Source organism: Haematobia irritans, chromosome 3 (genome assembly GCF_050003625.1).
Source record: "Haematobia irritans isolate KBUSLIRL chromosome 3, ASM5000362v1, whole genome shotgun sequence".
Classification (NCBI taxonomy): Eukaryota; Metazoa; Arthropoda; class Insecta; order Diptera; family Muscidae; genus Haematobia; species Haematobia irritans.
In genome coordinates, this window is record NC_134399.1 from 81,119,660 (window position 1) to 81,131,810 (window position 12,151).

The window sequence follows — 12,151 nt, forward strand, 5'->3', positions numbered from 1 at the left end:
AATGCAAAATAACTGCAGATGAAATTCGTATAGTTTGAAATCAATAGTTCATGGAAGTCCGATTTACCAGTTCTTCAGAGCATTTTCTTTGCATATTGGACCCGTAAATGCAACAATGAGGTATCAGTCACATTCCCACAAACGGAATTATTTGAAAATTGGCACAGGAATGTAAAAAGTAAGTGTAAAAGCGATATCAAGAAGGTCTAACGAAAGAAGCGGTCAGGTTTCAGGAACAAACACCTTAGGACTTAGAATCTATATTCAGCGAGAATACCGAATAATTGCGGACTGAAGGCTCTAGGTCTATCTATTGCCACCATGTATCGAAGCTGATGTTAACGAAAGCAGCCCCAAATTGAATAAAGATGGTCTTATACTTGTTTATTACTTATTTTTTGTAAAGAATATACAACGCGAAAACATTGGAAATCGGAAAACATGTAATAAATTCAATTTGTGAGTTAGATAATGATGTGTTGCGCAGTACATTTAGTGCAGTGTTCCAATTCCGAAAATGCCTTTAAATAAGCGATGTAACAGGTAAGTGAACTACCGAGGACTGGTGCGGGAAAACATAAAAACTGACATTTTTTGTAAATATTACGGAGCCTGTTCTAAAACTCTCAACGAATACTTATGAAGCGGATTTTGTTCATAATTCATCCGTGAAAGGACGTCAGGGTATGCTAAAGTTGGTAAATTTTATCTAAAACTACAAACAAAAAGGGTAGATTTTGCAAATTTCCTATCCAACTAAGAGGTACTTCAAAAATATCCTCTAGAAAAACAATTTAACAAAAATTTCTATAGATATAAAATTTTGACAAAACTTTCAATGAGAATAAAATTTTGACAAAAATTTCTATAGAAATATAATTTTAACAAAATTATCTATAGAAATAAGATTTTGACAAAATTTCCTATAGAAATAAAATTTTGACAAAATTTTCTATAGAAATAAGATTTTGAAAAAATTTTCTATAGAAATAAAATTTTGACAAAATTTTCTATAGAAATAAAATTTTGAAAAAAAAATCTATAGAAATAAAATTTTGACAAAATTTTCTATAGAAATAAAAATTTTACAAAATTTTCTATAAAAATTAAATTTTGACAATATTTTCTAAAGCAAAAAATTTAATAGAATTTTCTATAGAAATAAAATATGGACAACATTTTCTATAGAAATAAATTTTTGACAAAATTTTCTATAAAAATAAAATTTTAACAAAATTTTCTATAGAAATAAGATTTCGAAAAAAATTTCTATAGAAATAAAATTTTGACAAAATTTTCTATAGAAATAAAATATTGACAAAATTTTCTACAAAAATAAGATTTTGACAATATTTCCTATAGAAATAAAATTTTGAGAAAATTTTCTATAGGAATAAAATTTTGACAATTCTATAGGAATAAAATTTTGACAAAATTTTCTATAGAAATAAAATTTTGACAAAATTTTCTATAGAAATAAAATATGGACAACATTTTCTATAGAAATAACATTTTTACAAAATTTTCTATAGAAATAAAATTTGGAAAAAAATTTTATAGAAATAAAATTTTGACAAAATTTTCTATAGAAATAACATTTTTACAAAATTTTCTATAAAAATTAAATTTTGACAATATTTTCTAAAGAAAAAAATTTAATAAAATTTTCTATAGAAATAAAATATGGACAACATTTTCATATAGAAATACATTTTTGACAAAATTTTCTATAAAAATAAAATTTTAACAAAATTTTCTATAGAAGTAAATTTTTGACAAAATTTTCTATAAAAATAAAATTTAGACAAAATTTTCTATAGAAATAAAATTTTGACAAAATCTTCTATAGAAATAAAATTTTGACAAAATTTTCTATAGAAATAAAATTTTGACATAATTTTCTATAGAAATAAAATTTTGACAAAATTTTCTATAGAAATAAAATTTTGACAAAGTTTTCTATAGAAATAAAATTTTGACAAAATTTTCTATAGAAATAAAATTTTGACAAAGTTTTCTATAGAAATAAAATTTTGACAAAATTTTCTGTAGAAATAAAATTTGCAAAATTTTCTATAGAAATAACATTTTGATAAAACTTTCTATAGAAATAAAATTTTGACAAAATTTTCTATAGAAATAAAATTTTGACACAATTTTCTATAGAAATACAATTTTGACAAAATTTTCTATAGAAATAAAATTTTTTACAAAATTTTCTATAGAAACAAAATTTTGACAAAATTTTCTATAGAAATAAAATTTTAAAACATTTTCTATAGAAATAAGATTTTGACAAAATTTTCTATAGAAATAAAATTTTGACAACATTTTCTATAGAAATAAAATTTTGACATAATTTTCTATAGAAATAAAATTTTGACAAAATTTTCTATAGAAATACAATTTTGACAAAATTTTCTATAGAAATAAAATTTTGACAAAATTTTCTATAGAAATAAAATTTTGACAAAATTTTCTATAGAAATAAAATTTTGACAAAATTTTCTATAGAAATAAAATTTTGACAAAGTTTTCTATAGAAATAAAATTTTGACAAAATTTTCTGTAGAAATAAAATTTGCGAAATTTTCTATAGAAATAACTTTTTGATAAAACTTTCTATAGAAATAAAATTTTGACAGAATTTTCTATAGAAATAAAATTTTGACAAAATTTTCTATAGAAATAAAATTTTGACAAAATTTTCTATAGAAATAAAATTTTGACAAAATTTTCTATAGAAATAAAATTTTGACATAATTTTCTATAGAAATAAAATTTTGACATAATTTTCTATAGAAATAAAATTTTGACAAATTTTTCTATAGAAATAAAATTTTGACATAATTTTCTATAGAAATAAAATTTTGACAAAATTTTCTATAGAAATACAATGTTGACAAAATTTTCTATAGAAATAAAATTTTGACAAAATTTTCTATAGAAATAAAATTTTGACAAAATTTTCTATAGAAATAAAATTTTGACAAAATTTTCTATAGAAATAAAATTTTGACAAAATTTTCTATAGAAATAAAATTTTGACAACATTTTCTATAGAAATAAGATTTTGACAACATTTTCTATAGAAATAAAATTTTGACATTTTCTATAGAAATAAAATTTTGACATAATTTTCTATAGAAATAAAATTTTGACAAAATTTTCTATAGAAATACAATTTTGACAAAATTTTCTATAGAAATAAAATTTTGACAAAATTTTCTATAGAAATAAAATTTTGACAAAATTTTCTATAGAAATAAAATTTTGACATAATTTTCTATAGAAATAACATTTTTACAAAATTTTTTATAGAAATAAAATTTTGACATAATTTTCTATAGAAATAAAATTTTGACAAATTTTTCTATAGAAATAAAATTTTGACATAATTTTCTATAGAAATAAAATTTTGATAAAACTTTCTATGGAAAGTCAAATCCCTCTGCCTCCACCCCGCCATGGTCCGGATCATGGTGTGTACGCTGTATCTACGTCATGGGGACGAGGCCCTCACGGTCGGAAGGGGCGGGAAAGTGGGCGATGGGACCGTTCGTAAAGAAAAAACATACAATTTTGAATTTTTTTAAATGGTTAATTATCCCAAACACGTTTCCAATTAAAATTTTGTTTCGAAACCTCGAATCTCTCATTATATTAAAAGTGCTTTCATGTGCAAGTTGTCGTATCTTGAATATGTTGCTGTTTCTCCCAGTCTAATAATGCTTTTCGCCAAATATTATATAAACTCTTTTCGGGCGCATTAACTTCATTAACTGTATGTTCCATAATTTTCAATATTTTTAGTGCCAATAACTGGACTCTCTCTCTTTTAGTTTATATTTTGAATTCTTATTCGCTACATTATACTTACTTGGTGGGGGAGCCTTTCACGAGTTGTTTATCTAAAAATTGTTATATAACTTTTAATTTACACATTTGTTTTTTATGTATCTTTACTTAGGCTTTAGTCTTGTAATACTTTTTTGGCTTTGTATTATGAAATAAATGAAACTGAATTGAATATTCATTGGATTATTTATATAATCAGAAAACACATAAATAATACAATGCTAAAACTGTGCACTCGTATAAAATTATTTCATTTAAAGGTGAAATTTGAATCAATCAAAAATTAAAAAAAACAAGGTTATTGAGTGAGTATCTCAATTAAGAAAATTAATTGAGTTACGCGATCAAAATCAGGTAAGTAAGTTTTCAATTGAATCAATTAAGAAATTAAGAGAAAGTGACAAAGGAATTAATAAATGTTTTAATCAATTATTTTTTACATGTCTAATAAATTCTGTGATAGACACTAGATCATTTTTGATATTGAACCAATTAACTTTGTGATTGAATCAGAAAAAAAATATGTTTTATAGTATAAGAAATTACATCTATTCAATTTTCAAAATGTATGTTTTTTTTTTATTTTTATTGATTCTACCTTTTTTTAGGGCATTCAATTTTTATTTCACTTTCCTTCTCATCGCTGGCCTTTTGCTTCTTTGTGTTAATTTTAGGTTCCTTTTTTGTGAAAAAGTTAAATTTAGTTTTACAAGCCTTACGTTGCGCCGATGCAGCTTTTTGTTTGGCATTATATTGCTTTTCCAGAGCTTTGATAGCTTGTGATTGAATGGTCCATTCTTCGTCTGTTGGCGTTTTTGTTGGATCTTCTTCAATGTTGTATGTAGGTATTTCCAAACCTAAACGTTTACAAACTTTACTCAGAATATCATCAACGTAAGTGTGTATGACAAGATCAGCCTTTTTGTCCTATGTTTTATATCATAAATAATTTTATAATTAGAAATCTATTTTTTTATTGAATCATATAGTAATAAAAAGCTTTCAAGGGCAATTACTCTTAGCAAATACCTGGGCGTTAAATAATTCTGTAATAAATCTAATATTAACTTATTAACCTAACGGTAACGCAGCTCCCCAGCACGGTTGACACAGTTGGTAGAATTCTACCAAAAATGGATGATTTGTTACTGTTTGGTAGATTGGTAGAATTCTTGATTTTTTGGTAGATTTTCCAAAATATTCCTCTCCAACTAAGGGGTACTTCACAAATTTTCTATAGAAAGAAAATTTTCTATAGAAATAAAATTTTGAGATTTTTTTTTAAATAAAATTTTGGCAAAATTTTGACAAAATTTTTATGGAAATAAAATGTTGACAAAATTTTCTATAGAAATAAAATTTTGGCAAAATTTTCTATAGAAATAAAATTTTGAGAAAATTTTATATAGAAATAAAATTTTGGCAAAATTAAAATGTATCGAATCATTTTTTGGCAGAATTTGCGATAAAATATCTAGTATTGTTCCAAGACATCTTCGCCTAGAGATACATTTCGAAGACGTTACCAAAATTTTAAGTTTTTCTTTATTTTTTATGAAATCCGAAATGTTGAACATGTGAAATCAATGCACCCGATTACTTCCGCCCTAGTACAGCCCATGTAAAATTCATTGATTCTGAGCCAATTTTGTTACTCCAAACTCCTCAACAGAAGCAGCGAATAATTTGCCAGAAAAGCCTTATCTTGTTACTGGGCCCTAATTAATGAGAGCGAAGTTCACTACATGGAATGAACAATCTATTTGAAACTAAATATCCCAACGTGTGCGGCAATAAATCGTGCAACCCGAGAGTGCTAGAGAGTAAAAGAAGGTCATTCATAGCATTCATTGTCTTCGACATGTCACAAAATACCTTAGTTGAAGTTATAGATGTCGTTAATAGCGCCTCCTGTGGATTTTCCAACATAATATTGCATTATCAGAATCTACCGGGATTTGAGCATCTTGCTCTTGGACTCTTTTGATATACCCAAAGTCTGCTAAATGGGTACAATGATTCCGCTATTGAATCGAGTAGTGATAAAAAGTACAAGGCGATTTCCATTTTCTCATTAGAGGCAATGAAACTTGAGGCACAATTACTCCCACAGCACAACTGCTGCTTTGCATGCCCAAGCCGTGTCAAAAAATGACTTTTGTTGTACTTTAAGGTCTTTGATGTGGTCAACTACTCTCTCTATTTTAAATTACATTGCACTATATAAAATTACATTGTCTACTTACATGTTTAGTTGGTTGGAGATTGCAAATGACTAGTTTTCCATCATACTTTTTATTTTTTAGAGGCAAATTGCCACTTGGAATGATTTGCAATGTGGTGCCCAAAGTAATATTTAAATCTGCCAATCTATCAAAGAATCGAAAATGAAACAACATTACATTATTGCAATAATTAGTGAATACAACTTACGTTGAATGCATTAAGGCTAAATCCAAATCCCTTTCAGGTAAATCATGTTCCCAATCCAATATATTATCAATTAAAATGCCACCACGACAATTTCTACGACAAGGGCCTCCACAAGGTTTTTGACCAACTGTTGGACAGGCAGTGGAGCGAACAAATTGGCGACGACATTTATTACAATTTTCAATAAACATATTTCCATGCAATTCAGACAGATAACACCGTGCTAAGCCAGATTTCAAGTGAAGGCCATCTATATTTTGTGAAATAATGTAATGGACATAGCCTTTTGCAACGAGACATTTTAGCGCCATATGAGTGATAGTCGGAATAGCATCATCAAATGATATATTTAATTTTGGTTTTTCGCCCTTTTCCTCTAGAGTCCACACACCCTTCGGACCCCTGTGATTGCATGTAAATAAGTGAGCATCTAATAAATGAGTATACTATATCTACCTAAAGTCTGGAATTCCTGCAGTTGTTGATATACCAGCTCCAGTGTGAACAACAACATGTTTAGAACTTTCCAAGAGTTCGACCAACTTATTAACTTTAATTTCGATCTCATCGTCATCGTCGAATTTTTCTGGAATACCCAATATGCCTTTATTCTCATAGGCAGAAAGTCCATCAGCATAATTGCAACTCATTGTGATGACTTGAGCTCCAATGCTCTTTCTTGCTACATTCAGGAATTTCCTAGTTAATGAATGTATTTTTCTATGGCCTATTAATTACTAGATTCTTTGTATCGAAGACAATCAATTCTATTGTTTTTGCTTTGTATTAACTATTTTTGTTTACGAAGAAGGGAATTAGCAACTGGGGAAAACTAGCTAAATATATGAGAACTAGCATCCCTATTTTGGAACGTATTCTAGGTCTATATAATCGAATCGCAGGGAATACGAATCACACAACAACTTGTAACAACAGCCCAATAAACACAGGATGAGCGTTTTTCAAATGCAACAACTTTTCAGTTTGAGGGTAAATATAATTTTCAACATAAATTCAACATGACTTGAAATAGCTCATCTTCAATACATCTTCAAATTGTTTGCGAATTACTTCCAATTTGCCAAAATGTTGACGAAATCTTTGAAAAGGTGTTGAAGATAATATGAGAAAACTTTGACAAAACACTACCCTAAAATGCAACGAAAAAACCATGTGGTTTTCAATACTTATTTGTGCAACGAAGTTCGTGGTCAATTGCAAGAAATAAAACAAATGGAAAATTTTAGACAAATAACCAAATAGTTTATAAAAATAGGTAAGTGAAAATAAAAAATGAAATAAAACTTTAAGGAAGTCACGAAATGTATATCTCTTTGCAGAAAACTGAAATTATGGATTCTACGTTCTTGAAAACATTAAAAAGCTGGCCGATGAAAAAATTGTGGACAATTAACTGGAACTGCTTCAAATAGTTTATAATAATTAGTACGTCAATATGAAAAATTAAATCAACACTTTAGAGAAGTCACTAAATTTAAATCTCTTTGCAGAAAACTAAAATCTTTGGATGCTACATTCTTACAAACATTAAGAAGCTGACCAATGAAAAATGAGTGGCTTATCGACAAGAAAAAGTTTCCAGACAAGAAAAAGTTTCCAGAAACATTACAAGTGCAAGCTATTAAAATTGTTAAAAGCAACAAATTGTTGAAATCAACAACTTCTGGATGTAAATGTGCATCACATCGTCAGTTTAATTCATATGCTATTATCAGTTTAAAATGGATATTTTGTGAATTCCTTCTGCTGGAAATCAATTCTAACACGCGGTCCAGTACGTTCCTAATTTCAAATTGCCCGCATGTTAATAAATGTTAATGCTGTTTTATGACACCAAAAGGAAGGAAATCGAATTATCAATGCAAAAGTGTTTACTAATAATGTTTAAGATATTTAAAGTTTTGTTATTTGTTTTTTTTTTTTTTTTGTTCTTATTTGTTGATATGTTTAATAAGATTATTATTTATCAATTGGTATTGTAGTGTATTATGTAGTGTAGTGTATTATTATATATTTTATTTTGATGAAAATTAATAAATTATACAAAATTCATAGAATTTTGGCTTTGACTTTCAATTTGAAGTGGGGATATCATTCATACAAATTTAGGTTGAAAAGTATTTGCAACGATGTTAATTTGAATTTGACTCGCATCGAAAATTGTTTGACAAATTATTGAGTAGCGATTTGAGGATAACACTTGAGATATTATTGCTAATGTGTTGAATTTCACTGTTGAGGGTAATGTCTGTTTTTTGTTGAGAACGCGATTTTCTCAACAATTTCTCAACTTGAATATTACCCTAATCCTTTGAAAAAATGTTTGAAAAATTGTTGAAATTTAGCATTTTTCAAACGTTTCCCAATAAACACAAACGTTTGAAAAATGCTAAATTTCAACAATTTTTCAAACATTTTTTCAAAGGATTAGGGTAATATTCAAGTTGAGAAATTGTTGAGAAAATCGCGTTCTCAACAAAAAACAGACATTACCCTCAACAGTGAAATTCAACACATTAGCAATAATATCTCAAGTGTTATCCTCAAATCGCTACTCAATAATTTGTCAAACAATTTTCGATGCGAGTCAAATTCAAATTAACATCGTTGCAAATACTTTTCAACCTAAATTTGTATGAATGATATCCCCACTTCAAATTGAAAGTCAAAGCCAAAATTCTATGAATTTTGTATAATTTATTAATTTTCATCAAAATAAAATATATAATAATACACTACACTACATAATACACTACAATACCAATTGATAAATAATAATCTTATTAAACATATCAACAAATAAGAACAAAAAAAAAAAAAAAACAAATAACAAAACTTTAAATATCTTAAACATTATTAGTAAACACTTTTGCATTGATAATTCGATTTCCTTCCTTTTGGTGTCATAAAACAGCATTAACATTTATTAACATGCGGGCAATTTGAAATTAGGAACGTACTGGACCGCGTGTTAGAATTGATTTCCAGCAGAAGGAATTCACAAAATATCCATTTTAAACTGATAATAGCATATGAATTAAACTGACGATGTGATGCACATTTACATCCAGAAGTTGTTGATTTCAACAATTTGTTGCTTTTAACAATTTTAATAGCTTGCACTTGTAATGTTTCTGGAAACTTTTTCTTGTCTGGAAACTTTTTCTTGTCGATAAGCCACTCATTTTTCATTGGTCAGCTTCTTAATGTTTGTAAGAATGTAGCATCCAAAGATTTTAGTTTTCTGCAAAGAGATTTAAATTTAGTGACTTCTCTAAAGTGTTGATTTAATTTTTCATATTGACGTACTAATTATTATAAACTATTTGAAGCAGTTCCAGTTAATTGTCCACAATTTTTTCATCGGCCAGCTTTTTAATGTTTTCAAGAACGTAGAATCCATAATTTCAGTTTTCTGCAAAGAGATATACATTTCGTGACTTCCTTAAAGTTTTATTTCATTTTTTATTTTCACTTACCTATTTTTATAAACTATTTGGTTATTTGTCTAAAATTTTCCATTTGTTTTATTTCTTGCAATTGACCACGAACTTCGTTGCACAAATAAGTATTGAAAACCACATGGTTTTTTCGTTGCATTTTAGGGTAGTGTTTTGTCAAAGTTTTCTCATATTATCTTCAACACCTTTTCAAAGATTTCGTCAACATTTTGGCAAATTGGAAGTAATTCGCAAACAATTTGAAGATGTATTGAAGATGAGCTATTTCAAGTCATGTTGAATTTATGTTGAAAATTATATTTACCCTCAAACTGAAAAGTTGTTGCATTTGAAAAACGCTCATCCTGTGTTTATTGGGTTGTGTTTATTGGGAGGAAATATGCTGTGCGCACTATACTATTATTCGTACAAGTAGTGGGATTCTGTATCTCTTATGCGCCGTCCAGACTATAAGTTTATCCGGACGACAGTGCTCGTGTCGACCATATTCCTGATATTGGCCATAAAGTAAGTTATGCTCGAAGTTGTAATCGATATTTCTGCTTGTTTATGGGATCGATCGATAACACATTTGTCGATTATTTAGTCATCGCCGATAATTCGTATCGATTGGCCACACTGTAAGACATTCCGTCCGGGATAACTTATAATCTGGACGGCGCATGATGCTTAGAACTAAGTTCGTTTTTGCGAAAAACGAATATCTTCATCTATCTCTGTAAATACGGTCTCAAACGCAGGGATGTTAATTATTTATGCGAAATAATATGCCTGTCTATTTTTTCGTGCGAAAATTCCTGGATTGTATAAATATGTGTTTAAAAATGCACAAAACAAACAAAGATTTCGCATTTATTCCGCGTTAACGTTTCTTATATGGAGTATAATAGTTTTTCGTGCGAAAACGTGATCTTAGTACCAGGCTTTAACGTTAATCGCATAGTTAATGTTGTACTCGAAAAAAGTTGCTTGCACTAGGGCTGTCATTCGGGATAAATCTCGTAGCGAAGTCCCGCGATTTTCGGGTGGGATTTATCCCGAATTCCGGGATTTTTTATTTTGAATTCCAGGATTTTTCGGAATCCCGAAGAAAACAATCCAAATTTGTCGCTTTTTAGGGATTTTTAGAATAAATTGCAGCCCTGCCAGCATTTCAAAGTTCCATTTCATCCTCATCGCTACCACAGACTCGTAAGTGACACTGCAACAATCGCCAACTGTGATAGTATTTTGCCATCACTATTCGCATGAAAGTATTTTGCCATCACTATTGTTACAAGAGCCATTTTATCGTATACGACTGTTTCGACGTAGTGGGGATTCTCAGAAGCGCCCCCAAATTCAAAAAATGTTGGCAGGGTCCGAACACTTGAGATTTGTAAAGAGATTTTGGTTCTAAATAGGGAAATTTCGTGTCTAGTGCGAACGTAGTATAAAGTTGCACTGGACTAAGTGCTGTCATTCGTTTTTCTTTTAATTTGCTCGGCTTACATCTACTTTAGTACAAGTGCTCCGATTTGTCGAATTTTTTGCCACCGTGTAGACTTTTCGATTCTAAACACAAAATGTAATATCCCTGCCAGCATTTCAAAGTTCCATTTCATCCTCATCGCTACCACAGACTCGTAAATGACACTGCAACAATCCCCAACTGTGATGGGGAAGCGTATGAAAAAGTATGAAACATGAAAGTTTTTTGCCATCACTATTGTTATCAGAGCCATTGTATATTTTGTGAAACACCAAGCGCCACTAGCTTCTTATAATTTATTTAAATAAAATCGTTAATGAAGGCTGAAAACATAGTTATTTCGCTTAAAATTGTAAAAGGTATATTGGTGAACAATTTTTGACTTTCCAAATGGAATAAAGTGATTGTTTTTCAGATATTTTACAGACACGCTGCCTCCATCGAGAATAAAAATACTGGCTGATAGACGCTGCAACATGTAACTTGCCACTTGTAAATCAACATCATTATTAAGGCCGGTATGCACCTCTAGCGAAATTTTCGGTAGAAAAAAATTATTTAAGTCTACAACAAAAAAACAGGGCTGTGTACACAAATTTTAAACCAGCTAATCGCTTTTAAAAATTGTTAATATATGTTCCAAATATTCCTCAAATAAATTGTTTATTATTTACAGACCTTTTAAAACTTTTACGCACACAATGATTGTAATAAATTAAATGTTTGCTGCCAAAATATGCTTTTGACAACCCCTGTTATTTTCATTAGAGGTGCGTACCAGCTTACGAAATTGAACGCTACCGAAAATTTCGTTAGCATAAATAGCAATGCATTTCTTATGGGAATGAAATTTTTCGCTAGAGGTGCATACCGGCCTTTAATGTTAAATGTGTTGTGATAGTGCTAT

At 28.6% G+C, this 12,151-nt stretch overlaps 1 protein-coding gene and 2 long non-coding RNA genes across 4 annotated transcripts; 1 reads left to right on the forward strand and 2 right to left on the reverse strand.

The window, feature by feature from the left end:
* Positions 1-4,381: 4,381 nt before the first annotated feature.
* Positions 4,382-7,105, reverse strand: Sirt6 (sirtuin 6). 2 transcript variants are annotated; one of them, XM_075300558.1, is made up of 4 exons: positions 6,748-7,099; positions 6,292-6,693; positions 6,105-6,228; positions 4,382-4,785 (listed from the first exon to the last, which is right to left on the reverse strand). In XM_075300558.1, the coding sequence occupies exons 1-4, from the start codon at positions 6,939-6,941 to the stop codon at positions 4,453-4,455; spliced, it is 1,053 nt and encodes a 350-aa protein (XP_075156673.1). In that variant the 5' UTR covers positions 6,942-7,099; the 3' UTR covers positions 4,382-4,452. The 2 variants fall into 2 exon arrangements, with proteins under 2 accessions (XP_075156673.1, XP_075156674.1); XM_075300559.1 differs by lacking the exon at positions 4,382-4,785 and adding an exon at positions 4,883-5,092 and having other exon boundaries at positions 6,748-7,105.
* A 146-nt stretch (positions 7,106-7,251) lies between these two features.
* Positions 7,252-8,369, forward strand: LOC142229961 (uncharacterized). The gene is made up of 3 exons (XR_012720537.1): positions 7,252-7,567; positions 7,632-7,737; positions 7,803-8,369. It is a non-coding gene; the product is annotated as an uncharacterized LOC142229961 (long non-coding RNA).
* A 620-nt stretch (positions 8,370-8,989) lies between these two features.
* LOC142229858 (uncharacterized) lies at positions 8,990-10,061 on the reverse strand. The gene is made up of 3 exons (XR_012720512.1): positions 9,792-10,061; positions 9,622-9,727; positions 8,990-9,556 (listed from the first exon to the last, which is right to left on the reverse strand). It is a non-coding gene; the product is annotated as an uncharacterized LOC142229858 (long non-coding RNA).
* Between the last annotated feature and the right edge of the window lie 2,090 nt (positions 10,062-12,151).

Excerpts from the sequence above, each read along its gene's own strand:
- Sirt6 (XM_075300558.1), bottom strand. The coding sequence starts at position 6,941 with ATGAGTTGCAATTATGCTGATGGACTTTCTGCCTATGAGAATAAAGGC. Across the intron at positions 6,229-6,291 it reads TTAGCCTTAATGCATTCAAC|ATTGGCAGATTTAAATATTA; the intron begins GTAAGTTGTATT and ends ATTCTTTGATAG. Across the intron at positions 4,786-6,104 it reads ATCTCCAACCAACTAAACAT|GACAAAAAGGCTGATCTTGT; the intron begins GTAAGTAGACAA and ends TATAAAACATAG.